The sequence below is a fragment of the Spermophilus citellus genome, assembly GCF_964194105.1.
Source record: "Spermophilus citellus genome assembly, chromosome: 17".
NCBI lineage: Eukaryota > Metazoa > Chordata > Mammalia > Rodentia > Sciuridae > Spermophilus > Spermophilus citellus.
Genome location: NC_138199.1, coordinates 2,876,946 through 2,904,889, shown reverse-complemented (window position 1 = coordinate 2,904,889; position 27,944 = coordinate 2,876,946). Strand labels below are relative to the sequence as shown.

The window sequence follows — 27,944 nt, the reverse complement described above, 5'->3', positions numbered from 1 at the left end:
GTCCTAAGCAACTTAATGAGACCCTGTCTCAAAAAAATAAAAAGGGCTGGGATGAAGTCCGGTGGTAAAGCACCCCTGACTTAGACCCCCAGTACAAAAAGGAAAGAAAGAAAAGTTTTCCTGAAGGCCCCAGAGGGTTGGACTTTTAGGTTTGAATAGGAGCTCACCAGGAAAAAGCCCATCAGTTGGAGGAACTGTGTGAACAAAGACCAGAGGTAGGAGAGCACTCAGGCCTACCCTCTGGTGGTCTTCCCAAGGAGGCATCCCGTCCTGACCGCTCTGCTCCTCCTGGGTAGGGAAACCAGGAATCAGACTCTCACCATTTCTCCCTAGGCCATTGTAGCTCGAGCCAATAGCCTGAAGAATTCCGGAGTCCCTGATGACATCTTCAAGTTGGATGACCTCTCAGTCCTGGTCAGTGGTTACTCACCTGTCTGGCCCCTAGGCTGGCCCAACCCCCAACCATTCAGTCACCACTCATGACCAGTCCTTGTGGGGCCGTCATTATCTAATTTTACAGATAAAGAAACTGAGGCCTAGAATGGGCAGTGCCTTGCCTGAGGTCACTGGTGGAGTCAGATCCCTAATCCTCACACCCTTCCTGCCAGGATCCTACTGTTTCCCTTTGTCCCTGAGCCACTTCCCCACCATCCACTCCCTGCTTAGTGTCCTGCCTAATCCCTGAGAATGGCAGAGGCTTGGCAGGGTGGGAACACCCCTGACCTGGGCCTTGTCCCTTCTGCCCAGGACTTGAGCTACAATCAGCTGACCGAGTGCCCACGGGAGCTGGAGAATGCCAAGAACATGCTGGTGCTCAATCTCAGCCATAACAGGTACTGACTAGGTGTAGTCAGGGTGTCTGGGGGGCTGGGGCTGCACTCTGGAGCTAACTCAGGCGGCCCTGCCTCTTTCCCACCCACCGCAGTATCGACACTATCCCCAACCAGCTCTTCATCAACCTCACGGACCTGCTGTACCTGGACCTTAGTGAGAATCGTCTGGAGAGCCTGCCACCCCAGATGCGCCGCCTGGTGCACCTGCAGACACTGGTGCTCAATGGGAACCCATTGCTGCATGCACAGCTCCGGTGAGTACCTACACCAGTCATGCCTCCGCTCCCAGGAGCCCCGGCCCTACGCTCTGTGTAGGCTGGCACCCTCATGCTGGGCCTATCCTTCCCGAGGGTCCTGATCTACCTCTTGGTCTTGTCTTTCTGTCTGCCTCACCACACAGCTACCACTGGCCTTGTGCCTGTCCCTCCAATCTCCCATCACCACCCAAACCCCCCGTGTGGGCCCTTCTCCTTCCCTGACCTTTCATGTTTCCCTGGCAGGCAGCTCCCAGCCATGACCGCCCTGCAGACCCTGCACTTGCGGAACACACAGCGCACCCAGAGCAACCTCCCCACCAGCCTGGAGGGCCTGAGCCACCTTGCAGGTTGGCACCTCCCTGGGCATCCCTCTGCACTCACTTTCTTCCTGATGGACTATGTGGGTTCAGCCTGCTCCTCCAGCCATAGCCCACAGTTAGGGTGTGTGTGTGTGTGTGTGTGTGTGTGTGTGTGTGTGTGTGTGTGGTGCTGGGATAGAACCCAGGGTCCCATTCATTCAAGGCAGTACCCTACCAATGCCCCCAGCCGTTACATTGTTTCTGTCTTTATCATGAGACTATTAATGGCATCAAATCATGAGCACTGAATGTATGCCTAGACCTACCCTGCATGGAGTTTCTCCAAATGGAGAAACTGCAGCTCAGCCTGGTGGTGGTAGAGCTGGCATTTATAATAGGGCTGCCAGTGCCCAGTGCCTGCCGTGGGGGCCCTGACTCGTGTTTCTCCTCACACTCCAGATGTGGACCTGTCATGCAATGACCTGACCCGGGTGCCCGAGTGCCTGTACACTCTCCCCAGCCTGCGCCGCCTCAACCTCAGCAGCAACCAGATCACAGAGCTGTCCCTGTGCATTGACCAGTGGGTACACGTGGAGACCTTGAATCTGTCCCGCAACCAGCTCACCTCACTGCCTGTGAGTCCTGGACCTTGGCTGGTGGGGTGGAGGGAGGCTGCTGGGCTCAGCCCTGACCACCCACCCCTGCTCCGCTCCCCCGCAGTCAGCCATCTGCAAGCTGACCAAGCTGAAGAAGTTGTATCTCAACTCCAACAAGCTGGACTTCGATGGGCTACCCTCAGGCATTGGCAAGCTGACTGGCCTGGAGGAGTTCATGGCTGCCAACAACAACCTAGAGCTGATTCCCGAAAGCCTCTGCAGGTGCTGGGGCAGGGCTGGGCAGGAGGGGCCCTCAGCACAGAGGGTCCTGGAATCATAGCCAGAACCAGCCCGGTTGTCTTTGTGAGTCACATGAAATGAAGATGGGTCAGTTTGCCTCTGTGGCTGAAGACCCTGTGGTCCCATGCTAGCCATTCCCAATTTGGGTTCCCCAGAGGACCCCTTGGGAAGACGCTATTAGGGTGGAGGCCAGAAGGATTCCAGTGCCAGGTGAATTTGGGACTCAGTGCTGCTTCCATCCCCTCCTGGAGGTCACAGTGCCCACTAGTGGGGTCTCCTGGCTCTAAGAAGTTCTTCAGGCAAAGGATGGAGGACAGCCCTCCAGTTCCTCTGGCCCTCCCTGCTGTCCCTCCCCACTTGTCATTTCCCTGAGGTCCCCCACTGGCCCTGTCCTTACAGGTGCCCAAAGCTGAGAAAACTCATCCTGAACAAGAACCGCCTGGTGACGCTCCCAGAGGCCATCCACTTCCTGACGGAGATTGAGGTCAGGCCAGGCTGGGCCAGTGCTGGGGCTGGGGGGGTGGTCCTCAGAAGAGACGGCGCTAGCGGGTTCACCCTGGAGGGGAGGCCTCCTGGTGGGGGCAGCACCTGCGTGCTGGGGGAGGTGAGCCCCAGCATTCCTAGTGCCCTCCACAGCCACCACAGAGGCAGCCAGGATGGACCCCCTGGTCCTGGCCCCTGCAGACAAGAAGCAGAAGCCAGGCTCTGTGTGGCTGGGAAGGGGACCTGGACCAGTGCCAGCTCTGCTCCTCCCTGCTGCAGGTCCTGGATGTGCGGGACAACCCCAGCCTGGTCATGCCACCTAAGCCTGCTGACCCCGCTGCTGAGTGGTACAACATCGATTTCTCACTGCAAAATCAGCTGCGGCTGGCAGGTGCCTCCCCTGCCACAGTGGCTGCTGCAGCAGCTGGTACGTTAGGGGACATCTGGCTTGGGATGCCTTTCTGGACATGGAGGATGGGGTTGGATGCCCAAGGGGCAGGTCCCGTAGGGCTCAGCTGCACACCCTTTCCCCAAGCTGGGAGTGGGCCCAAGGACCCCCTGGCTCGCAAGATGCGGCTGCGGAGGCGAAAGGACTCGGCCCAGGACGACCAGGCCAAGCAGGTGCTGAAGGGCATGTCAGATGTGGCCCAGGAGAAGAACAAGAAACAGGAGGTGAGCCGAGACGGGACAGGCACAGTGCGCCTTGCTACCAAGGCAGGGGCATGGCTCCTGAGAGACCAAAGCCGACACCTAGAGATGAGATGGGAGACATGAGGGTCACTGAAAAGTGCTTATGAGGAAGATCCAGTGGTGATGGGCTTGACAGGGGCTTCTCCAGAAAGTCCTGGGCAGCTGGCTGGACAGGTGCGCTTCTGTTTCCCACAGTGCCTCAGTGCTTCACCTGAAAACAGCTTCTCCGTCCCCTGCTGCACTCTGTCCAGTGGCAGCTGGACGAGCACATTCCTCTCACAGTGCCCTGATCCACACCGGTTACTGCAGTGGAGGGGTTATAGGTCAGGGTACAAAACAGCATGTGCTTACCTTGCTTGTCCCAGGGAACTCGGCACGTGGGTGAGAAAGCAGCTCTCTGCAAATAACACTGACTTATCCTAGTTAGTTCCCAGCGTATGTGAGAAGAGTCATTGTCCTTCAAGATGACATTTATCTGGACTTTGCAGCCTAGACTCACTCTCATCGATGCCTTCACTTGGCTGGGTTCTCAAGAATAGAGGGGCACTTTAGGGACGTGGTATTTAACTGTCCTCCTCTTCTCCAAGAATGACACAGGACACTGGGCAGATGGAATGTCCCGCGCAAAGGCCCTGGGGTGGGTAGCAAGTAGTGGCTTTGCAGAGTCAAGCCATGTACTCTGACCGTGCCTCCAGGAGAGTGTGGACGCTAGGGCCCCCGGAGGGAAGGTGCGGCGCTGGGACCAGGGCCTGGAGAAGCCGCGCCTCGACTACTCAGAGTTCTTCACGGAAGATGTGGGCCAGCTGCCAGGCTTGACCATCTGGCAGATTGAGAACTTTGTGCCGGTGCTGGTGGAGGAAGCCTTTCATGGCAAGTTCTATGAGGCCGACTGCTACATTGTACTCAAGGTGAGGCTGACCCCCTGGGGTCCATGTGGCCTCCAGTCTCCTAATCACAGTCCCCCACCTGCACCTAGGTCCTGAGAGCTGGGAGGTGGGCAGGCCAGGTGCAGGCAGGGTGGTGGAGGGAAGCCAGGCTGGGCCCCAGGAAGCTCATGGCTACTGCCTTGGCTCGAAGACCTTTCTGGACGACAGCGGCTCCCTGAACTGGGAGATCTACTACTGGATCGGCGGGGAGGCCACGCTGGACAAGAAGGCCTGCTCTGCCATCCACGCCGTCAACCTGCGCAACTACCTGGGTGCTGAGTGCCGTACCGTGAGGGAGGAAATGGGCGACGAGAGCGAGGAGTTCCTGCAGGTACCAGCCAGGCGGGGCGGGAATCTGGGGTGCCAAGGGAGCTGGCCCAGAGGCAGGCAGGGGGCACTGCCGGAGTGGGGCAGGGAGCTGAAGCCAAAGACGCTGGGCTTGAGGGACCCCAGGGAGCTGGATGCAGAAGCCAGAAGGAGGTCTGGGGAGACCAAAGGCCGCCAGAACCTGGGTTGGTGGAAGTGGGACGGGGTCAGTGGTTGAGGGGAGGGTGGCAGGCAGGGTGGAGGCTGTGAGGCCAATAGGCTGACACAGGGTGGGAACCAGGTCCAAGGATTGGGGCCAAGAGAGGTGGGAGCTGTTGGGGGACAGGACCACAGGCTGAGTGCCAGGGAGGTGGGGCCAAGCCCAGCCTGGAATACAGCACAGAGCCAGGTCAGCAAGGTGCCCCACCAGGTTGTCCGTAGACACTCCACATCTTACCCAAGTTCACTGAGGTTTGCACTCCTCTGGGAACCACCTGTGCACACCCCTCGACATGTTGCCCCCACCTTTACAACACGGGTGGACACATTCATGTGATTGGACGTCCCTACGCCCCAGTATGTGTGTGTTTATGAGCAAAGACTATTTTTGCTCCTTAACATCATCAGGGATTGGTAGCACCTGAGTCACTGCACCCAGCCTGGCAGGGGGTGGTTGGGGGAGGGGACAACCTGGTGAAGAACCCATGGCCTCACACACACAGGTGTTTGACAATGACATCTCCTACATTGAGGGTGGAACAGCCAGTGGCTTCTACACTGTGGAGGACACACACTATGTCACCAGGTGAGGGGGTGGGAGTGTGGCACTGGCCTGCACTCTGCCAGGAAGGGTTGGATGGGAATGTGTTAGGAGTAAATGGGCCCCTTGGTCCACACTGAGCCACTCTCGTCCTGGTCCTCAGGATGTACCGTGTGTATGGCAAAAAGAACATCAAGTTGGAGCCTGTTCCCCTCAAGGGAGCCTCCCTGGATCCAAGGTGAGACCCCATGATATGAGGTAGACGTGTTTGACCATCAGCCTCCTCTCTGCCCATGGGGTGCAGGTTGGGACCTCCTGAAAGAGGGGGCCCTCTAGCAGCACCCTTTATAAAACGCCTGTCCCACAGAGGCCCTCTGACAAAGGGGAGCTTATAGCCCGTAATAATTGGATTGTTTCTGGTGGAATCTGGGGTATGGGACAGTCATTGTCCCCATACCCCACCATAGCTCCTCCTTTCCAGGTTTGTGTTCCTGCTGGACCGAGGGCTGGACATCTATGTGTGGCGGGGGGCCCAGGCCACACTGAGTAACACCACCAAGGCCAGGTATGAGGGTATTGTGATTTTGTGCAAAGGAAAAGTATCATCTGAGAAGGGGTGTGGTCTCACTGAGGGCTTTGCATCTTGTTCTCAGGCTCTTTGCAGAGAAAATTAACAAGAATGAGCGGAAAGGGAAGGCAGAGATCACGCTGCTGGTGCAGGGCGAGGAACCCCCAGAGTTCTGGGAGGCTGTGGGTGGGGAGCCCTCTGAGATCAAGAAGCATGTGCCTGACAACTTCTGGCCACCCCAGCCCAAGCTGTACAAGGTAAACCATGGTGTTGGGGTACGGGGTTAGCCTGATGTCACTAGCCAGCTGGGGTCTGGGAACAGGCCAGCAGCACTGTGGTGGCTGTGGAATTTGGCCAGAGGAGGGTGCCCCCCTCTGGAGTCTGGCTCTAAGAACAACAGCATGCACGTTACTAAAGGAACCTGGGCCTGGAGGGGGAGACATAGAGCCTTTAATTTTGTATGTGACAGGAAACTGGGGTTGTCTTGTGAGCAGGAAAGAGTCAAGAAAATTAGCAACAGTAAGGATCTGGAAAGGGCAGACAAGGAAAGCACCATTAAAAGCCTTGCCGAAGTTGGGCACAGTGGCACACACCTGTGATCCCAGCAATTTGGGAGGCTGAAACAGGGGGATTGTAAGTTCAAAGCCAGCCTGGGGATTTAGTAAGACCCTGTCTCAAAATAAAAAATTAAAATTAGAGAAAGGTTTGGGGAGGTAGTTCAAAAAAAATAATAGGGGCTGGGGCTGGGACTGGGGCTCAGTAGAAGAGCACTTGCCTAACATGTGTGAGGCACTAGGTTCAATTTTCAGCACCACATATAAATAAGTGAATAAAGTAAAGGCCCATCAACATCTAAAAAAATCTTTTTAAATTATAATAATAATAAATTTTTAAAAATAGAAATAAAAGCCCTTCTACTGGCTGAGGATATAGTTCAGTAGTAGAGAGCCTGGCAAGACCGGGTTTCCATCCCCAGTACTACAAAAAATAAATAAATAAATAAATAAAAAGCCCTTCCACAGAGTATCCTTAAAAAGACTTTGGGGTAGAGAAGGAAAAAACAGGTCTCAAGAGGAACGGATGTGGCTTGAGCAAAGGAGGCTAGACTCCAAATCAGAAGGCTGTTATGGGTGGGGCTGATGTCCGGGACCCAGTCTTTGCCATGCCCATCTCTTCCTCCTGCCAGGTGGGCCTGGGCCTGGGCTACCTGGAGCTGCCGCAGATCAACTACAAGCTCTCCGTGGAACATAAGAAGCGGCCCAAAGTGGAGCTGATGCCTGGGATGCGGCTGGTGAGGTGCCCAGAACCGGGTACGGGGCTGGGATCTCTTCCAGGTGGCAGATATTTACCTCCAGCCTCTGATCTCCAGCTGCAGAGTCTGCTGGACACACGCTGCGTGTACATCCTGGACTGTTGGTCCGACGTGTTCATCTGGCTTGGCCGCAAGTCCCCACGCCTAGTGCGTGCTGCTGCACTCAAGCTGGGCCAGGAACTGTGTGGGATGCTGCACCGACCACGCCACGCCACGGTCAGCCGCAGCCTCGAGGGTACCGAGGCGCAGGTGTGCTCCGGGATCCAGAGGCCAGCTTCCCTCTATCTGTGTACCCCAGGGTCCCCTGGCCCCTCTGTGGTTGGTTGCTCTGCTAACCTGCAGAACGGGTCCAACCTTTCTGTGGAACCACCTCTTCTACAAACTGCCCCTCCTAGTTCTGTTTCTTAGACTCCACCTCCCCTGACCCCAGCCCTTGGGCCCCAACCTTAGAACCCTGAGATTAACTGCTGGACCCCTCCCCGCTGCTCTCCCTTAGGTGTTCAAGGCCAAGTTCAAGAACTGGGACGACGTGTTGACGGTGGACTACACGCGCAACGCAGAGGCTGTCCTCCAGGGCCCCGGGCTCTCTGGGAAGGTGAAGCGTGACGCGGAGAAGAAAGACCAGATGAAGGCGGACCTCACCGCGCTCTTCCTGCCAAGGCAGCCGCCGATGGCATTGGCCGAGGTGGGTGGGGCCTGGGTGCTGGGTGGGGCCGGGGCGCTGGGTGGGGCCGGGGCGCTGGGTGGGGCCGGGGCGCTGGGTGGGGCTGGGGCGGGGCCCAGTGAGTTAGGCCCGTGGGGGCACGTCCTGCCACCTGCAGGCGGAACAGCTCATGGAGGAATGGAATGAGGACCTTGATGGCATGGAGGGCTTCGTGCTGGAGGGCAAGAAATTTGCAAGGCTGCCAGAGGAGGAGTTCGGCCACTTCTACACGCAGGACTGCTACGTTTTCCTCTGCAGGTGCCACCAAAGCACGCCTCCCTCTCTTGTCTTCCTCTGGGACTGGGGGTTCCAGCCCGTTCACTGACCTCTAACCCCACAGGTACTGGGTACCCGTGGAGTACGAGGAGGAGGAGAAGGAAGGCAAGGAGGATGGAAAGGCCGGGGCAGAGGGCAAAGAAGGCGAGGACGCAGTGGTGGAGGCCGAGGAGAAGCAGCCCGAGGAGGACTTCCAGTGCATCGTGTACTTCTGGCAGGGTCGGGAAGCCTCCAACATGGGCTGGCTCACCTTCACCTTCAGTCTGCAGAAGAAGTTTGAGAGCCTCTTCCCTGGCAAGCTGGAGGTACACCCAGCTGTGCTCGGGGCTGTGTTCCCATGACCTTGGAAGGAAGGGGAGTGGGACCCGGTCCAAGGGAGGCTTGGGATCCAGGGGCAGGTGGGATCTAGGGAGCTGCCCCTGATTCTTCCACATCCTCAGGTGGTACGAATGACGCAGCAGCAGGAGAACCCCAAGTTCCTGTCCCATTTCAAGAGAAAGTTTATCATCCACCGGGGCAAGAGAAAGGTGGCCCAGGGCACCCTGCAACCAAGCCTCTACCAGATCCGGACCAACGGCAGTGCCCTCTGCACCCGGTGCCTGACGGGGTGGGCAGTGGTTGGCAGGAGTCGGGGAGCAAGCCCTGTCTCTTTACTGACACCCCTCCTCACCCAGGTGCATCCAGATCAACACCGACTCCAGCCTCCTCAACTCCGAGTTCTGCTTCATCCTCAAGGTGGGGTGTGGGTGTGAGCCAGGACCACAGAGCAAGATGGCAGATGGGGTGTTGGTCATGACCCAAAGCCCCTGTACACTCCACAGGTTCCCTTTGAGAGTGAGGACAACCAAGGCATTGTGTATGCTTGGGTGGGAAGGGCATCAGACCCCGATGAAGCCAAACTGGCAGAAGACATTCTGAACACCATGTTTGACGCCTCCTACAGCAAACAGGTGAGGTGGGGGTAGGTGGGCAGGTGAGCCAGAGCATGTGGGCTTTGGGCTGAACTGACCCTCCCACAGGTTATCAATGAAGGCGAGGAACCTGAGAACTTCTTTTGGGTCGGAATAGGGGCACAGAAGCCCTATGACGATGACGCCGAGTACATGAAGCACACACGGCTCTTCCGGTAGGGCCCTGTCCACTCCCCCAGCTTCCTTCTTAGTCCTGACCCTGTTGCGTGTGACCTTGGCCTCATTTTGACCCCTAGGTGCTCCAATGAGAAGGGCTACTTTGCGGTGACTGAGAAATGCTCTGACTTTTGTCAAGATGACCTGGCAGATGACGACATCATGCTGCTAGACAACGGCCAAGAGGTGAGACACCGCCCCATCCCACTGACCCTACCTGTTAGAGCAGGAGCCCCTCCATTCGGAAATGGGAATTACAGAATCACAGGAGGCACAGTCCCACTCACCTGTGTGACCACCTTGCCTGTTGTCCCTGCCAGGTCTACATGTGGGTAGGGACCCAGACAAGCCAAGTGGAGATTAAGCTGAGTCTGAAGGCCTGCCAGGTGAGTGGGGACAGATGCACAGGGCAGGCCTTGGGGTCTGGGAAGACCTCCTGTGGCCACTGTTCTCCTTCCTTCCCAGGTGTACATCCAGCACATGAGCTCCAAAGAGCACGAGCGGCCCCGCCACCTGCGCCTGGTCCGCAAGGGCAACGAGCAGCATGCCTTTACCCGCTGTTTCCATGCCTGGAGCACCTTTCGCCAGCCCCTGGCCTAAGCAGTGGCTTTTAGGCCTCAGGCCCTTGACAAGAGGTGCCTCCATCCACCACCTGCTCACTGAAAGTGTGCACAGGTGACAGCCCTGCTTTGTTACTCACCAGTGTCCCAGCAGCACTCAGCCCCAGGCCACACCATTGGCAGAGTGGGGGATGTTCTAGGAACCAGCTGTCAGGCTCAGTGTGAAGCCTGCCCCATCCCCACCCCGGGCCAGGGATACGGCAGATGCTGTTGCCCTTTAAGAGATATTAAATGCTTTTATTTTCAATATTAAAAAATCAGTATTTTTAATATTAAAACAGCGCTAACTTTTAAAAAAATGACAAGAAAAAAAAAAAAAACCCAAGGTACAATCTACAGGGAAGCCCATCCTAATCAGCCTCCGAACACACACACACCCTGACTGGGCCTCAGCTCTGGGTGCCAGTGTCTGTCTGTCTGTCTGTCTGTCTCTCTCTCTCTCTCTCACACACACACACACACACACACACACACACACACACACACAGGCTGGGACAGGGTAGCCCAGGAGCAAGTACCAAAATAGTTTTAGAAAGGACTGTCCAGCCCAGCCCAGGCATTAGAAAAATACTCTTTGCAAAGGGGAAAGGATGGTGCATGGAGGGGGAAGTGGTCCAGCCGCCCCGCCCACCTGCTGTGTCCCTGTCCCCACGTCAGCAGCCCTAGGGCAGCCAACTGCTTTTAAGATGATTCAGACATCCTGGGCCCAGAGATTCCAGGCTGCCCGGTGCCTTCACTTTGGGCTGTGGCCACTCCAAGGCCCAGCACTGTCGGGGACAGGACAGCAAGTCCCACTGGGCCAACAGGTTAGCAAGCAGGGTCTATGTTAAGAGGCTTGGGATCCAGGACCCCAACTTCAGAGCAGAGTAAGCAGTGGCTGGGACAGTGCTGGCCTTTCTGAGTCTGAAGGCCTGCCAGGTGAGTGGGGATAGATGGACAGGGCAGGCCTTGGGGTCTGGGAAGACCTCCTGTGGCCACTGTTCTCCTTCCTTCCCAGGTGTACATCCTGTACAGGAGCAACAGGGGGGCTCTGGGGGCAGACGGCCTGCCCGAGGCAGCCCAGCAGTTGGACCAGGTTACATAGGTGCCCCTACTCAGCCTCCTGTCTAGGACAGCAGGAACGGTCCTTTAATGACAGTCTGAGGTGGACTTGCTGAGGCGCTAGCTGGATATCCAAGTGCTGGCCACATGTGACCTGCTCAAGCCAGGATGGGGTACTGCTGACCCCAGGACCAGAGAGAGAATAGGCAGCATCTACGCCCAGTGCTGCAGGGTGGACAGGGGCACTAGGGACTAAGTAGGTCACACAGATCTAGGGGCCTGAGGTAAGCAGAGGCAAGGGAGACCTTTCGCTGGGCCCAGTGTTTTGGGCTGATCCAGCAAGACACCCTTGGACCCTGATGACTTCCTGGGAGAAGGGCTGGCCAAACAGGCCCCAAATCCCTACCATTGCACCTCCTAGTGGTTAGTCCTGGTCCTGCTCCAGACATGCTCATGACCTCTAAGGGCCAACAGCCGGGCCTCTAACTATGAAGACAGTGCTGGTGTGTGGCTCCTGAACTGGTGGGACATCCTGTGAGAGGCGACCAGGCTCCGGGAGCCCCGTCACTGCAGGGGCTGCCATGGAGCCCGCTGCAAGCCCAGGACAGGGACCCCCAGAAGGTTGCACTGCTGACTGGTGAGAACCAGGTGGACCTGGGCCCTGCCCTGCCACGCCTCATTTGATCAGGATGGTGCAGGTGGGGGCCTCATCTTCTGTCAGGTTCCTCAGGTTCCTTTCTGATTCCTCAGAGCTGGGAAGGGTGATGATCAGAAGGGTCAGGGAGGAGCCTTTGTGGCCCTAAGAAGGGGGCTGGAGAGACAGGGAGCTGGCCTCACCCCAGAAAATCCTTCACATCCTCCACTGTGACATCCCCTGTTGTGTCCAGAGTGGTGTCGGCACTGGTGGCTGAGTCGATGGACATGGGTGAGAGAGTGGACTCAGGTGGCTCTGGGGTGTCTGCGGGAGGAAGTAATCAGCCCCTGCCAGGACCTCTCTACACCCTCTCCACAGGGAACAGACTCTTAATTAATGCAGCCTACAGGGGATGTCGCCTCGACAGGCACACACCCACCCAGCCCTGCCCAGCTTCCAGCCCTGGGTCAGCTGTCCCCTCCCACAGAAGCCTGCCTACAGACAGCACCACCCTTCTCTAGGAGTGATGGGTCCCCTTTCATGCCCCACTCACCAGCTCCCTTGTGGGCAGGATCAGGACTTCCATCACGACTCTGTGGAGCCAGGATGATGCTTGGGTTCCCATTAGCCTGGCTCAGCTTGGGTGACTCTTGGACCCTAGGGCACAGATGGGGTCGTGATATGGACCACGGCGATGCTGCATACCTGCCTTCCTGCCCGAGCCTGAGGCATTACACCAGCCAGGACAGTTCCCAGAGTTGGGTGAGACCTGGCTCTGGTCTAGAGGCACCCTGCCAGGGGCTGCCTCCCCACATACCTGGCCCGGGTGGCATCACGGGGCCAGCTGATGTCCAGAGAGCAAAGTGGCTCTGTGATGTTGCGGGCACTCAGGGAGAAGCGTTCAAATTCTGATGGTGAGATCAGGTAAAAGCCTGTGTGGCAGGAGAGAGGAGGAGTGCACTTAGGAGCCGTGATTAGTCCCAGCCTTCTACAGGTTCCCTGCTCCAGTCTGTGCTGGCAGGCCTTCAGGCTGACCATTCCCAGGTAGTCCCCTGGCCCCACTCAGGTCCCTTTTCTTCCTGGCCGCTCTGGCTCACCTTGGCCATGGCGCGTGAAGACACATGAGGCAATGCCGCTGATGTCCTCCTTCCGGATGCAGGAGTACTGCACCTGGGGCCGCAGGCCAGGCACCGAAAACACGTGCACATCACCCAGGTTTGTGAGGCAGGCCAGGCAGGTCTCGGCATAGTCCTCACAGGCCACACTGGCAAATGTGGCCAGAGCCACCTTGCGTACACGACAGCCCTCGTGGGCTGTCAGCTTGAACTTCGTCTTGGCACTCACCTTAGGCAGTGTGAACACCTGGTGGCAGATGGCCAGTGAGCAGGGCCTGGCCCAGTCCTCAGACCCCTTACTCACTCATGGTTGCAGACCACCAGCCCCCAGCTCACCCCAAAGGCCTCAGCTGGCCACACTGCCACCCTGCTTAGCCAGCCACCCCCTCCTCCTGCAGACCCAACCTGGGCTTCACTGTGTCCAGAAACCTCTGGCCTCCTTTAGTGGCCACATCGACCACATCGACTCCTAAAGCTCTGTCTGGTATCCCTACCAAATCATAAACCCCTGGGACTGTACTCAAGGGGTCCCCACCATGCCTAGAGCCTTGTGGTGAGCAGGTCGTGGGGGGAGCTCAGCAGGTTTGGGCATCAAGATTCCACAGGGGCTGGCTGGGGGCACTGTGATGGGGCAGGATTTGGAAGGTCTCAGTAGGCAGAGGATGGAGGTAGGGATGGGGCACTACAGGAGAGTCTCCACAGCTCCAGCAGCTCACCTTGAATTGTTCCTCAGAGGCGATGAGCACAGCATGCCCACCCTGCATATCAGGTGCCTGTGCCAGGTCCCGAGAGGCCTCGTAGGGCTCAGGCAGTGGGCGACCACGCCCATCCAGCACAGCGATGGCCACCACAGGTGCCCGATGCATCAGCTGCACCTCCTTGCCCAGCACAGCCTCCACTGCCCGTTCAGGCCGCTTCTCACCACCTGCCACAGCAGCTGGCACCTCCAGCGCATAAGCAAACACGGAGCCCGAGTTCGTGCCTGCCCACATGGTGGGCCCATGGTGGGCTGCTGCAGGGCACAGACACAGTGAGGAAGGCACTCCCTGCAGGTCCTTCCCCACCTCTCCTGCACCTCCTGTCCCTTACCTCCCCAGGTAACCTCAACCTAACCTACTGCGCGGCCTGAGAGGCCAGCTCTGCAGCTGACTCAAGTCTCAGCCCTGGACGTAGCCCTTGTGCAGAGGCACAAGCTACTTAAGAGCACCCGCATGAGGACTTCAGTGGCCCCCAAACTACACCCTGATCTTGCCAACCCTTCTTGCTGTATCCTCCTTCCTGTCACTCATGCCCCAAGCCCCACAAGCCATCTCCCCCTACTACCCATAACTGATTCTGTCCACACACTAGGTATCAGGCTCACCTTGCAGGTGCACACTGGCCCTCCCCTCCCTATGTAGCTTGTTCCCCACATGGTGACCAAAGGGTGCCTTTACCAAAGAACCCTGGGCCTGGGAAGAAATGAACCAGGGCTCTCACCCAGGACCCCATCCCCTGCTGCCATGTGTGAACTGAGTGGAGAATCAGAGCCACACAAGGCAGGGGTCAGGGCAGGCACGGACATCTGCCACTCTGCATCCTTGAGAACCGAGGCACCAGAGCAACAGCCACGGGGAGCCCAGCCCCAGGTGAAAAGTCCCAGCAATGAAGCATGTTAGCTGCAAGGCAGGAGCCCAGAGCAGGACGTGGAACAGTCAAACCCCAAGGCTGTATCAGCCACGTCCAATGGGAAACCTACTGGACAAAGATCCTCCAAAATTAAATGATATCAGAAAGAGGAGACCCAACCTGAACATAAACTGAGACTTGGGAATAGCCTGGGTTCCATGGGACATGAATGGGCAGCAGGGTTGTGCCTGGGTTTCTGTTTAAAAACTTCAGCAAGATTCAACAGCAGCGTAGGGTAGCATAAAACAGAAGCACACACCTGCTGATGGTGGGTGAGGTGCATGGGATGATGTACTCCCATTTTTGTGTTTGAAATTTATCATTATACATTGTAAAGATCAAAAAACAAACCAATATACCCAGGACCTTACAGGGGCTCCAAGCCACCCAGACAAAGCCATGTCCTCAGCACACTGGCATGGTGGCCAATATAGAGCAATCTTAGCCTCTCCCTTCTCTGCCCTCACTCAACTCACCCTAGCCCTGTGGCTCCGTGGCTCCTACCCACAGTTGTAGGCCCTTGGCACCAGCCTGTCCCTCACTGGATCTCAGACCATGGGCTCCCTTTTCTTTTTTTTCTTCCCAACACTGGGGACAGAACCCAGGGGCCCTCTACCACTGAGCTGCATCCCCTGTCCTTTTTAAATTTTGAGACAAGGTCTCACAAAGTTGCCCAGGCTGGCCTCCAACTTGTAATCCCGCTCCTCCTCCTCACTTGCTAGGATGAGAGGTGCTGGCTGCTTCTTTTTGGGGGCCAGGGAGGGGTGTACTGGGGATTGAACCCAGGGGCCTCAACCACTGAGCCATATTCCCAGTCCTTTTTTATATTTTATTTGGAGACAGGGTCTTGATGAGTTGCTTAGGTCCTCACTAAATTGCTGAGGCTGGCTTTGAATTCGCAGTCCTCCTGCCTCAGCCTCCTAATCTGCTGGGATTACAGGTGTGCACCACCACTCCCAGCAGTTACCCTTCTTGCTCAAGTCTGCGGGGTCTGCCCAGATCACTAGCAATACCTCACCATCAGCCCCAGCTGGCAGGTGGGGCTGCATGGTGGCCAGAGTGTCCCCATCACCAGTGCAGCCCCGCACAGTGGATGTTCAGTGATACTCTCCGATGTCCTGGAAGGCCTGGCCCCACTGCTTCCCCCCACCTGTTTCCTAGATAAACAACTGAAGCCAGCCTCTCCAATCCCCGACCCGGCACTGGCCTCACCATCTCGAAGGAATGTGTCAGCAAAGTAGAGGCAGCGCACGACACCAGAGAGGGAATCATCAGCAGAGCGGGGCTCGATGCGGCGCTGCACGGGTGTCATCTCAACATCATGGGGACAGGCCTGTTCGGCCAGCTGTGCATTGGCCTCCTGCAACTAGAAGGAGCAGGGGCTCCTGAACGTGGTCTCCCTGATTCCCAGCTGCTCTCATTCTGCTTGCCTGACACTGATCATCACCCATCCTCCACATTTCTAGCCCACTCCACTCGTGCAGGGGGCTGCGCAGGGAGCACAGTGAGTGCAGGAACCCCGGGGCTCCAGGCCAGAGGACAGCTCCCAGGCAGCCTACCCCACTCACCTTGCTGTTGGCATTAGCCACACGCTTCTTGCCTGAGACACGGCTCTTGCGGATACGCCGGAAAGACTGGCGCAGTGACTTCTTAAGGGACTTCACCCGGGACAGTGGCCCCTCCATGGCCAGGGAGTCATTGGGATGAAGAGTACACCTGGGGACAGATAGGAGCCAGTCATGCAAGGAGCAGCCATTCCTGCTGGCCCCAAGGCCAGCACTGCAGACCCCAGCTCAGGAGGTCAAAGCCCCTCTGGCACTGCCTTGTGGTCCCAACAGCTGCTGGTGCTTAGGGTGTCCCTCAGAGCTGCCAGTGATTTCTCACAGGGCCACAGAGGTTCCCAGGACTTTTAAAACCAGCCTGCTTTGGCCATACCAAACTTCAGAAAGGGGGACTCAGACCCAGATCTCATCTCACTGGGACTCCAGCCGCCCGTCCACCTGACCTCCCCACACACCTGGCCAGCACTGGGCTCTTGCGCTGGTAGTCAAAGAGGCCAAAACCGTGGCTGGTGCCAAAGGCTACAAGGCTCCATTCGGCGTGGAGTGTGACGGCGGTAACAGCAGCAGGTGGCAGGCACTGTACTAGCACACGGGGCTGGAAGCCAGCAGGCCAAGGCAGTGGCCCTGTACGTGGGCTCAGCCGCTCGTGGCCCTTCCACGTGAAGCCTTCTCGATCCTGCAGGAGGTCTATACTGGCCACACTAACTGCCTGCTCTGTCGGCACATCGCTGAGCTCAAGCACCAGCACCTAAGCCCCAGCCAGGGCAGGGAGGAATCAGTACAGAGCAGGGTGCCCCTGGCCCCACCCCAGCCTACAGCCTCAGGATAAGTACTCTTTTTTTTTTTTTTTTTTTTGTACAGGGGATTGAACCCAAAGGTGCTAACCACCGAGCAACATCCCAGCCCTTTTAAAAAAAAAAAAAAATTTTTTTGACAGGGTCTCACTAGGTTGCTGAGGTTGACTTTGAACTTACAATGCTCCTGACTCAGCCTCCTGAGTGGCTGGGATTACAGGTGTGCACCACCAAACCCAGCAGGATAAGTACTCTTTGAATGCTTCCTGTACACCAAAGCCCTCACTGAGTATCAAGGAACATAGTGGACACCAAAACTAACTGATACCTTCTTTTTTTTTTTTTTTTTTTAGAATTTTTAATATTTATTTTTTAGTTTTCGGCGGACACAACATCTTTGTGTGTGGTGCTGAAGATCGAACCCGGGCCGCACACATGCCAGGCGAGCGTGCTACCACTTGAGCTACATCCCCAGCCCCTAACTGATACCTTACCTCACAGACAGATGATTCAATCTTACCTGAGCCTATCTTTCATTTAGCAGTAAGCACACATTAAGCACCTTCTGTATACTGTGCAAATACTAAGGATATGGCACTGACCAAGTCCCACTGGTCCATCTCTCTTAGAATGAAGTGCCCTCCCTTTTCCCCAAGTTTCTGTCTCATGGAATAAGCTCATACTGAGTACCTTCTGTATACTGTATAAGTGCCAGAGGCATAGCACTGCCTGAGATCCACTGGACCTTGGGTTCATTTGACTCTCACATTCCTGCTCCCGGACCTAAACCTCCATGGTTTCCCTGCCAGAGCCTCACTCAAGGCACCCAGTGACAGATCCCACTTGGTACCTGTCCTCATGCCAGCCAGCCCCAGCTAGGCCCCATTCCCACCCACTACCAGACTCTTCATTTCAGGCCCACCTCTTCTAGGAAGCTCCCCTGTCATGCCCAACTTGGGGACATCAGCCTTACCTGGCCTGCCGTGCCAGCCACCACCATCTGAGCTGTGTACTTGCAGAGCGCAACCTTCTGCACACCAAGCCGGGGATCATCACTGTAGGGGTCAAAGCAGCCCACCTGAGGGGACAGGAGGGAATGAAGACACTGGGCAGAGCCAGGACAGGCTCCATGAGGGGAGGAGTCTCACCTTGCGGAAGGGTGGCCAGTCGTCCTCAGCAGCCTGGCCTAGGCTGTCGGTATGTTCACAGTCTGTCTGGAAGAGGCCAGCTGTGCTCAGCTTGTAGAGCGGCCGCAGCGCCACACCAGATGCATCCCAGAACCGCACAGTGCCATCCTCATGGCTAAAGGGAGGGCAGATGTCAGGACCATCCCTGGGAGGCCTGCACACCCCTTCTTCCATGAGTCCATCAGCTATTCACTGAGCACCTACTGCATATACCAAATACAGGTTGAAAGCATGGGACACACATTAAGCTTCTATCAGATAAGGCAAACAGGTACTTGGTAAATGTAGGCCAAGCTACTTCTATCACATGCACCTGGGCCCTTTGAACAGGGTGGGAAGGTGTGGTAACGATGACCATGAAGACCAGGAGATGGTGGAGGGCAAAATGCAAGAATAGAAGACTAGGTCAATTCTTTCCGATTGGAGTTACCCAGCAATCAGAAAGGACACAGTGACCAGGAGCCAGGCAGTCACAGAACAGAGTACAGGGAAGCCCAGGAGAAACCAGCTGAGGCCCAAGGTAGCCACATAAGCAGAACAGCAGTAAGAATGGGGAGGCAAGAAGGAAGCAGGCAGGGGCTGGGGGAGGAGCAGACAAATCTAGGGCACAGCTTCAGGACACGCTGTAGAGCCCAAGTGAGGTCCCTGGGCGGTAGGGGAGCCCAGAGTCAGGGCATGACGTGTGTGTAGACAGGGCTGGAGCCCGAAAAACACAGTAAATTCTTAAGCTATGGAAGGCTTGCTGCTGTCGGAGGTTGGAGGGTTCCACCACAGGCAGGAGGAAAGGGCAGGACAGGAAGTAAGGCCTGAGTCACCAGGCACGTCAGTGCCCGCCAGGCCCAGGTCAGGCTCTGTAGCACCTGCCTTGGGCAACTTGGCGTGGGCCGGCCCAGATTTTCCGGTCCCAAGGCAGGCAGGCCAGGTGGGTGGAGCCTTGGGGTTTGCTGGAGCTGAGTTCCAGGCCAAAGGCAGAGTAGGGTGGAGCCCTGAGCCAGGATCTAGGGAGGCTTCATCCAATCCACCCCAGGCAAGGGGGGACAACCTGGGCCTGCTACAGCCAGCACTGAGTCACCTGGCATCTCAGTTCCTGCAGGATCTGGGATGGGCAAGGGGCATGCCAGGCCTGGTGGATACAGGATTTTGCTCAATGCACATCCCTAACACCTACCCAGTCAGCAGCAGCCCTCGCTGTGATGGCTCCTGGGCCAGGTTCCGGCCCCCAGTAATGGGCCAGCTCTAGGAAAGGACAGTAAAGATGTGAACACAAGGTCAGGACCAAAGCACCTCCCCCTCCCCCTGGGCATACAATTCAGCATTTCCCCACATCCCCACCTTCAGGCCTGGGCCCAGCACTCCAACAGGAACATACTCCCTCCATAACACCTCACCCACAGGACACCTGGGCACCCACCGAGGCACTGGAGATGAGCTGGGGACTCTGCTGCTCGCCAGCACTCACAATGCGGGCCCACAGTTTGGCAGGGACATTAGCAACATGGGCAGAGCAGGTGATGGCCGATGAGTGCAACGGGGCCAGGTAAGGGGCAGGCACAGATGGCCAGCCAGGTGTCTGCAGGTCAAGCACCACCAGTTCCTCTTCCAGAAGCACAGCCAGAGCCTGTGGGTCGTCAAATTCTGTGGGATAGAGCAGGGTGAGCTCAGTCACAGGCAGTGTTTGGCGGGGTTGGGAAAGGTAGGGCACACACCATCCTCAGGCCGTGTGCTGTGCACTGTGAAGAAGTCAATGATGCGGGAGGTGAAGTCCAACGTCACCAGCGTCTCAGCTCGCAGCACACTCACACAGTGGCGGTCACCATAGCTGGCGCGGGGCATACCACCACTGAAGATGATGAAGTGGCCCCTGCAAGGAAGGTCATGTGAACTAGAGGCCTTGGAACACACACTGCACAACCCAGCAAGGGCTTCACCTGTTGACCCAGAGCCCACCCTTCCCCCAAGCCAGGTGCAACCCCCCACCCACACACTCCCTCAACATACCCCGATTCACAGTTCCGCCACAGAATCTTGTTGATGGCCTTGCAGGGAAAGGGGCCTGGGGGGTTGGGACAGTGTCAGACCTCCCATTCCTGGTCTACCTTGAAGCTTCCTCCTGCCTCTCCCCAGGGAAAAGCAACATCACCCCAACCATCCCCCCAGGGGGTCTCCCTTTGCAGATCTGGCTGGTTACTGCCCCCCACCAAGGCCAAGTGGCCCTCTGGACGCCACCCTCTGCCTCAGGCCTCCCCAGCACTCACCATAGGGAATGGTGGCTACGGAGGGCTGTAGAGTTGGGGAGCCGCCAGTGTCCATGGGCCAGATGGCATAGCTGCCATCACTGTGCGAACTGATGATGGTACCACTGTTGCGCCCCCAACAAAGACTCTCCAACTGCTGTAATGGAGGCAGACAGGCATGAGCCTGTGGGTGTGTGCATGGGCCCAGACTAACAGAGGGAAAGCCTCACCCCTACCTGGTTCCCCAGGAAGACGTGGTCAACACACTGTGCAGCCTGGTTCCAGATGACCAGCAGGCCCCGGCTGTAGCCAATAAGAATCTTGGTGGGGTCCCGGAGGTGTCCCTGGAGTGACTCCACAGGGCCCAGAGCCTTTCCACAGCGGTAGTCGTCTGGCACACTACAGAAGGAGCCCCAGTGAATTGGGAGAAGTTTCCAGTCAGAGTGGGTGCTGGGCAGCCTGCCTATGGCTCACCTGCGCAGAACCTCATCTGGGCTGAGGGTCTGCCTCTCAAGCAGTGCCAGGGTAGTGACATCCAGGAAGTAGATGCTACCTCCCTCAGTGCCCAGAGCTGCCGTGTTGCCAGCGGCCATCAGCAGAACCACTGTGATACGGGTGAGGCTGGACGGGGTGCTGCAGAGGATAAGGGTAAGGGAGTGAGCCCAACCATTTGCTGAAGAGGATGTGGAGAGGGCTGGGACTTACTGCCACTCCTACCCAGTCCCTATGCGCTCACCAGGGCCTTCTTACAGAGCAGGATGGCACCTCGGGAAGGCGACACTGCAGTGTAATTAGCCTGCTCAATTATTCATCAGGCAGGAAGAGGGATAAAAATAGGTTTCCCAAGTCTCTGAGAACTCCTGGCTCCTCCCACCACTAGGAAGCAAACTCAGGCACGGGGGCATCGCCCCAATGATGACCAGGAGCTCCAGCTCCAGGACTAACAGAGCCATCCTGATCCCCACCCAGAAATCCTTTTACCAGCTCTCTGGATACCTCCTGACTTTGAAGGAGCGCCAAATGGCCCTTACCTGCAGAGGCGAGGGCTGCCCAAAAACCAGCCCGTGGGTCAGGAATCCTCCACTCTAGCCATTATGGGCAGGGACGGGGAGGGAGAGGGCCAGGCCCATTGTGTTATATCTGGAGCATCCTGCCAACACCTACTATACCTGTGGGACCTCCTGTCCCCAATCCTGTTTGTTCACCCATGCATACAATGGCTTATCCCCTACTCCCAACTCAAGGGGTCAGGGGACCTCTGCTTGTCTGAAACCTTGTTCCAAGCCCCAGAAACCCCCAACACCACAGGGAGTGCAGTGTCACACCACAGGCCCATGAAGTTTGGCATATAACACAGTATCTCCTAGGGCTCATGGCCACCAAAGATTCCCAGTCAGTAGCACAAACCCTGCCTGCTTGCCTCAAACTCCACCAGAACCTCCCATCTAATTTGAGAAGTCCAGAGCACAACTTAGCCAAGCAGGGTCCTCCCAGGGCCAGACTCAAACATACCCCCCACCCCAAAGAACAGCCCTTCTGGCATGCCCGTCTCTCCACACCTTGGCACAGTTAGCTCCTAGGCCTCCCCAGGATATTCCCCTGCTCAGGGGTCCTCCAGTACCTGGCACCATCAAAGCCAGGCCGGCTGGGCAGCTGGAAACTGAGTGCTTCCTCCAGGTGGGCACAGCCATTATGATGGACGATTTCCCAGAGATGCAGGCTGCTGTCATCTAGCAGGGTTAGGAGGCGGCCCTGCGGGGTGCAAGCAGAGACCAAAATTGGGTTGCCCTAGAGAATCGGGAGGGCATGGGAACCACAAGGAGCTGGCTGATAGGGAGCAGAAGCTCACCTGACCGGGCAGGAAGTGCATCTGAGTGACAGTGGCCGCATCCCGGTGCAGGCCCGTGAATTCCACACCGGGTGCACCATAGCTGAGGGTGACTGGTCAAGGACAGAATCACGCAGGCACAGGCCAGAAAACCTTATGCACAAGCCGCCTTCCCCAGGATAATTTTCATGGGTTTTGCCTGAGACCTACCTACCGGAGGTTCCAAGACCCAGTGAGGCTCCCTTCCTTGAAGAAGCTTCAATCCTGCATTCCCAAGGTTTTCCTAGGCTTAGAGGCTCCATGCAGCTGCTGCAAGTCAGTATTGCTTTGGGGTCTTAATTTCCTCATCTGTAAAAATGGGCTAGTGGCACCTTTCAGGGCAGCTGCAAATCAAGTGAGAATAAAATCTCGCCCAGCATGCTTGGTCCAGACCTGGCACACAGCTGGGGTTCTGCTCTATTTCAACCTCAAATATTTGTATGTGCCTATGAAGGCCAAGAGCCTGGTGGGTTGGGATCTTGCAGGCCAGAGACACAAGGTCAGGCCCAAACAGGGAAGCCCAGAGCAGAGTCCAGGCTGCCTTTTACCACAGCTTCAGGCCCATCGCCAGCTCTGGGCAAAGAAATCCACTTCCCTCCAGGGAGTGGCCAACAGCCCCCACTGCACAAGAGCAGAGACTCCAGACTGCCCATTTTACAGATGAGCACACGGACACACGTGAAATGCTTGAAATGCTCCGTGTCAGTGCCTAGAGTCCCAATAACTCTAGGGTTGATGGTGGGTGGATGGCAAGGCCTGAGAGGGCTCAAGAGAGAGGGTTTAGGGAGGGATCAGCAGTGTTGCCCCAGTGACAAGGCAGGAGCCGTTGCCTGGAGCTTGAGCTGGGATTCTCTGCAGGAGCCTGGCTGGGACAGAGAAGAGGACAAAAGAGGGAGCAAGAGCAGCTGGGCGGGAAGCAGGGTCGCCAAGGAGATGGAGACTGCCCTGCAGGGGGAGGGGCAGCTTCTAAGACCACAGTTGGCCCTCTCCAGCCTCAGTTTCCTGACCCCAGGAAACTCCAGGCTATGGTGATTTAGAAGGAGGGAAGCAAAGGAGAATCCCTGGGCCTGGCCTCCTCTGAAGCTCATGTCCTCATCTGTATTTCAGGTTCACTGTGACCATGAGGAGCCAACGCACAAGAGATCAACCACAGGAGAGAGAGCTCCAGAGCTAAGAGCAAAGCCTATACAGGTGCTATGAGATATGGTGAAAGCCCATGGGACACGGAGAAAGAGACCACAAGAGGTGTGGGCAGCAGGCAAAGGCCCTTGAGAAAGCAGGGGGCATCTCAGCCCAGCCACACTCCATAGAGCCAGCAAATAGCTCATAAAGGCCCAGATACTTCCCTATTTGTCCAGTGTTCCCAGCCCGGGGGTGAGGAGACCCCCCTACACCCTCCCCCTTCTAGGCACCAGCTTATTTTCTGCCGACCAATGTCTACCATCAGGGTACTGAGACCCAGAGCACCACCTACAGAGGGGCAGTCACTGGCACCCTCACGAAGCAGCCGCTGGCCAGACTTATACCTCAGTTTCCTGAAGAGCAGTTGGGGTGGGATTCTGTAGGGCAGGCAAGGAGGCAGTCAGCTGCCTGCCACTACCCCCCCACCCTGGCCTGCAAGGAAAATGCCCGCTTTGTACAGCTCACATGGCCCATTGTGCACCCGCCAGGATCCAGGTGGGGGCCGTGCTATGCTCACCATGCCCAGCCTGGCACTGCCCCTCCCCTCTTGGCTGAACGCACGTCTTCAAATTCAAACACACGTGTGTACCCACTCAACAGACCCTCTCCCCAGCCCATCTACCACCTTCAATGCAATCATGGCCCAGACTCCTGCTCTGTTCTCCCCAGTCACAGTTGCTGGGATGATGGCAGGGTCGCCTAGGAAACTGGCTGGCTCAAAAGCAGCAAGGGACAGCTGTGGCCACTGCAAACCAACCCCTCCCATCACCATACACTCAGTCTACCAGCAAAAGTACACCGTAGTCTCCAGGAAGAGTTGTCCCAGGCCTGTCAGGCATACAGACAGTACCAACCTGCTCCAATATCCCAGAACCCACTGGGGCCTCCACAAAGTACCTGCCAAGGCTGGAACCCCAGTCACAGGGATATGCATACAGGTGGTCCTGAACAGGCCCTGAACACCACAGCTGCAAAGGATACATTTTGACAGCTCCAGACCTGGTGCCAATTGCCATAATGCGAAGTTCAGGGTCGAAGGCCAGGGCGCTGGGCTGGTTGGGGAAGCCATGCTCCACAGTCTGTAGGGAAGAAGAGGGCTGCTGGGGTGTACACACCCTGAAGCCCACCCCAAGGCAGCTTCCGGGCTCTGCTGCTGCTACACGGGGATCAAGAGCCAGGTCCTTCTACTTTCTGTACCTCCAGTACACAGGAAAGTGGCTGAGTCCCCAGGCTCTACCATGACCTTGCTGTATGCATGGCACATGTAGGCCCCCTCTTTGCCAAGCCCCTGTTCCCCTCAATGCCCATGTTGACACACTGTGCACAAGATTCTAGCAACAGAGAACAAGGCTCAAAGAAGCACAGGAATTAAAAAGATCCTACCTGCCCCATGGGGATTCTGCACCCCTTCTTAGAGGCACAAACTGAAGCTGGTGAGGTGCTATACTGCCAGGGGTCCCATATGAAGTCTGTGGCACTCCCCAAACACAGATCCTACATGGTGGTCAGAGGTCAAGTTTAACACCCAGGACATCTAGGCAAAGGCTTTTCACTCCCTCCAAACTCAGGAAGACTGAGGCCCTGTCAGCTTTCTGTCCAAATCCTGAGGGTGTCACCCCACATGCCCACCTGGAAACAGCCAGGCAACATGAGTACCAGTCCCATCAATGCTGGGGAGGACTTTAAGGCAACTTGTATACTGTCCCAGTGTTAATGGCACTGCTAGCCACCCAGTGCTCAGCTCCCTGTAGGGCCAATCCCAACACAGTGCAGCCCCTTCCCCACCCACCAGGCTCCCATGCATGTTCTTTCCTTTGGCCAAGCTATGCTTCTCTCCATTTGCCTACCCCAACCACAAGAGCTCTCACTCAGCCCCCAAAGCCTAGCTGGGAGGGCCTCCCCAGGGAACCAGCACACCTGGGCCCCAGCCCCATTCTGAATACCACTCTGGGATGCCCAATGTGGACCACCACCTCAGGAAGACACACATTCCTAAGACATCCCATTCCTAGCCTGCCTGTCACCCCAGCCTCAGCCCATCCACAAGGGAACTGAGCCCTCTGGGCAGCTGGCTTGGCTACAGCCTGGCTATCAGCTGTCATAATACTCACCAAGCCCATTTCCCAATGGCACTGGAAACGGCGAGCCCACCCAAGGGCTAAGTTGCCCATTTGATTAGAGAGTCCTCTGGCACGCCCTTGCTGGACCTGATCTTTGTCTAGCCAGTCCCAGGTTACAGCCTAGCAGTCAGCAGTCAGGTACATACGATATCTGCTTCAAAAATTCCCACAGTCTTGAGTTTTCTCGTTTAAGAAGAGAGGAGACTAGGTCACTTGTCTATCATTTTCATCCTTCATACCCCACGTCTAATCCATTCCTGAGCTCCGTTAGCTCAGCTTCAACACACACACAGCGGTCACTCTTCCCACATTCTACAGCCCCTATCTGCCCCAGGCCTCAGACTACGCCTGCCTGGACTAGCACTCATTGCAGACTGTTCCCCACCCCCACAAAGAAGCCAGAAGATGCCTGTGAAAATCATCTCCTTGTCCCTCCTCTGCACAAGACCTTCCAGGGGTTCCCAGCTCACCCAAAGTCAAAGTCAAGTCCTCATCACCTCATTCCCCTCTGTAAGCTTCTCCCAGCTACCTAACTCCTGGTCCAATACCCTTTTGCTTTCCTCCAGTTCACTATGTTCATTCCTACCTGAGTCTTTGCATCTACTGTCCCTCAGCACTGAACAGGCTTCATGCAGCCCTCCCATGACAGGCTCCTTCCCATCACTCAGAGGCCTCCCTAAATGTCCATGGCTGCAGAAGCATCCTGGTCTACACTTCCCACAGTCTCCCCCTGCTTTATTTTACCACAGCACAGGAAAGAAGGGGTGGGATCTGGGGGCCCCTCAGCACCAGTCTCTCTCCTCTCTTGGATCACTGATAGGTCTCAGTCACCAAGTCTGAGGATCCTGGGCAGCCCCATCACCACTACCTAGGATCTCAGCAGGTAAAACTTCGAGCCCTAAGACATCCCAGAGCTTCCAGGGTGACAAATCTCCTGGTGGCAAGTCTCTTCCAGGCAACCCTGGGAACCTGGCCTGGCTCAGGATCATAGCAGCCCCTCCAAAACCCTTTCCCCTAAGGCTAAAGCCCAATCTTACTATGGAGGAAATCAAGGGAGACAAAGTGGCCCAGCTTGCTCTGTGACTTCAGACAAGTCCTCACTTCCCCACTGAATCCCAATTTTCACCCTCAGTGTGTGATGGAGATAACAAATCTAATTCCAAACAGCAGAGAGAAGGCTTTATGGTAAAACTGAGGTACAAACCACCCCCAACCACCCAGGAGGAATTAGCAAGAGGCAGGCTGGGGCCTCACCCTATTTACCTCCTATCAGTGTAGGGGTGTCAGGAGATTGAGGACTTTCCCAGGGCCCCTTCCATCCCACCCAGAGAAAGAAAGACCAGTCCTCCACTTTCCCTCCCAAGTTCTACAAAGTGACAGGATAGCCCATGTGGCATAGGGAGCCAGAGCCCACTGCCAGTGAACCCATTTCATAGCTGATTAGACCAAGGCACCACAATTTTAAGTGCAGTTGGGTACACAGTCCAGCACGTCATCCGGATTCACTCAGCCCCCCATTCACTCAGCCCCGGGTAAGGCAGAGCAGAGCCTCAGGAGGTGGGGGAAGGGAGGGCAGGCTCCGAAGGGATTTCCCAGCCCCACCCCCCACTTCGGCCTCCACCCCTCACCTCTCCTGCTGGCCCGGGTGCGAAAGCAAAACAAAACCCGGCCCTGGCTTGTCCAAGGGCCAAGCAGGGGACATCAAGAGAGAGAGAGAGAGAGAGGATTAGAAGTACAGTAAGAGATTCAGAGACCCCCACAGAGACGGAGAGCGACATTCAGGGAGAGACAGGCAAAGACTCAGAGACGCAGAGAGAGAAGGAAGGAAAGGAGACGCCGAAAGATACAGGGAAAGAGAAGAGGGACAGAGGGTCAGAGGCAGAGACGCCTCCTCCCCCAACACACAGGCACAGACGGAGAGGGAGGGTCAGGGACCTACAGAGATGCAAAGAGTGGCACTGAGACAGAAAGACCCGGAGACCTGCACAGCCAGAGCCGTGCAGGGCCAGGGCGGTGAGGCCCACGGAGAGCTGAAAAGACGGCACCAAAGTCGCCGAGACCCAGACCCACGCGAGTCCGAGCGCGAAGGCGAGGACGCGAGGAACAGGGCCCGCCGAGGGGCTCCGGGCCCGGCCCCGCCGGGCGCCAGTCGGCCGCCCCTTCCCCCCGGGCCCGACGTGGCTCCGGCCCCCGGCCCCCGGCCCGGGCCCCCGACCCGCCCCCTCCCGCTCCGGCCCGGCCGCCACAGCACCTTGTGGAAGGCGAAGAGTTCCTGCTTGAGCTTTTCGCGCTGCGGATCGGCGCCTTGCCGCCGGAACCGAAACTTCATCATCTTGCGCCCGGCTGCCGGCGCCGCGCCCGCCGCCGCCACCCGCAGGATGCGCCGCGCAGCCCCGCCGGTCCTGAGGTGCGGGCGGGGCGCCAGGCGGCCGGGGCGCGGGCGCGCGGGGCGGGACCTGCACGGGGTGGGGGGGGTCGCGGGAC

The 27,944-nt window shown here is 57.0% G+C and overlaps 2 protein-coding genes across 3 annotated transcripts in view; one reads left to right on the top strand and one right to left on the bottom strand.

Annotated features, from left to right (window-relative positions):
- FLII (FLII actin remodeling protein) overlaps positions 1–10,313 on the top strand; it is a 12,678-nt gene extending 2,365 nt beyond the window's left edge. The window contains exons 4-30 of the mRNA XM_081272020.1: positions 334–414; positions 748–833; positions 926–1,087; positions 1,334–1,437; positions 1,849–2,024; positions 2,110–2,267; positions 2,685–2,769; positions 3,048–3,195; positions 3,304–3,440; positions 4,154–4,366; positions 4,536–4,715; positions 5,413–5,495; positions 5,614–5,688; positions 5,932–6,015; positions 6,104–6,275; positions 7,205–7,309; positions 7,388–7,579; positions 7,827–8,015; positions 8,152–8,291; positions 8,374–8,614; positions 8,750–8,904; positions 8,984–9,044; positions 9,131–9,259; positions 9,329–9,435; positions 9,517–9,622; positions 9,757–9,822; positions 9,902–10,313. Coding sequence (XP_081128146.1) covers positions 334–414; positions 748–833; positions 926–1,087; positions 1,334–1,437; positions 1,849–2,024; positions 2,110–2,267; positions 2,685–2,769; positions 3,048–3,195; positions 3,304–3,440; positions 4,154–4,366; positions 4,536–4,715; positions 5,413–5,495; positions 5,614–5,688; positions 5,932–6,015; positions 6,104–6,275; positions 7,205–7,309; positions 7,388–7,579; positions 7,827–8,015; positions 8,152–8,291; positions 8,374–8,614; positions 8,750–8,904; positions 8,984–9,044; positions 9,131–9,259; positions 9,329–9,435; positions 9,517–9,622; positions 9,757–9,822; positions 9,902–10,036 — 3,570 coding nt within the window. The 3' untranslated portion in view covers positions 10,037–10,313. The remainder of the gene's footprint in view (positions 1–333; positions 415–747; positions 834–925; positions 1,088–1,333; positions 1,438–1,848; positions 2,025–2,109; positions 2,268–2,684; positions 2,770–3,047; positions 3,196–3,303; positions 3,441–4,153; positions 4,367–4,535; positions 4,716–5,412; positions 5,496–5,613; positions 5,689–5,931; positions 6,016–6,103; positions 6,276–7,204; positions 7,310–7,387; positions 7,580–7,826; positions 8,016–8,151; positions 8,292–8,373; positions 8,615–8,749; positions 8,905–8,983; positions 9,045–9,130; positions 9,260–9,328; positions 9,436–9,516; positions 9,623–9,756; positions 9,823–9,901) is intronic.
- On the bottom strand, positions 9,978–27,944 carry LLGL1 (LLGL scribble cell polarity complex component 1). 2 transcript variants are annotated; one of them, XM_081272022.1, is made up of 22 exons: positions 27,712–27,944; positions 24,322–24,419; positions 22,141–22,222; positions 21,913–22,043; positions 20,766–20,924; positions 20,528–20,690; positions 20,313–20,448; positions 20,056–20,110; positions 19,764–19,918; positions 19,469–19,692; positions 19,226–19,293; positions 18,019–18,172; positions 17,844–17,948; positions 16,532–16,824; positions 16,083–16,230; positions 15,727–15,880; positions 13,563–13,855; positions 12,829–13,093; positions 12,549–12,663; positions 12,285–12,388; positions 11,935–12,055; positions 9,978–11,849 (listed from the first exon to the last, which is right to left on the bottom strand). In XM_081272022.1, exons 1-22 carry the CDS (start codon positions 27,790–27,792, stop codon positions 11,774–11,776), a joined length of 3,180 nt encoding a protein of 1,059 aa, XP_081128148.1. In that variant the 5' UTR covers positions 27,793–27,944; the 3' UTR covers positions 9,978–11,773. The 2 variants fall into 2 exon arrangements, with proteins under 2 accessions (XP_081128148.1, XP_081128147.1); XM_081272021.1 differs by having other exon boundaries at positions 13,563–13,858; positions 27,712–27,943.

Bases quoted from the DNA above. Each gene is read 5' to 3' on its own strand.
- LLGL1 (XM_081272021.1), bottom strand. From the start codon at position 27,792: ATGATGAAGTTTCGGTTCCGGCGGCAAGGCGCCGATCCGCAGCGCGAA. The intron at 20,925-21,912 runs GTACTGGAGGAC...TATCCTCTGCAG, and splicing joins CCTGGCTTTGATGGTGCCAG to CACCCCGTCCAGCCTCACCC. The intron at 12,056-12,284 runs GTGAGTGGGGCA...TTCCTCCCGCAG, and splicing joins TCCTGCCCACAAGGGAGCTG to ACACCCCAGAGCCACCTGAG.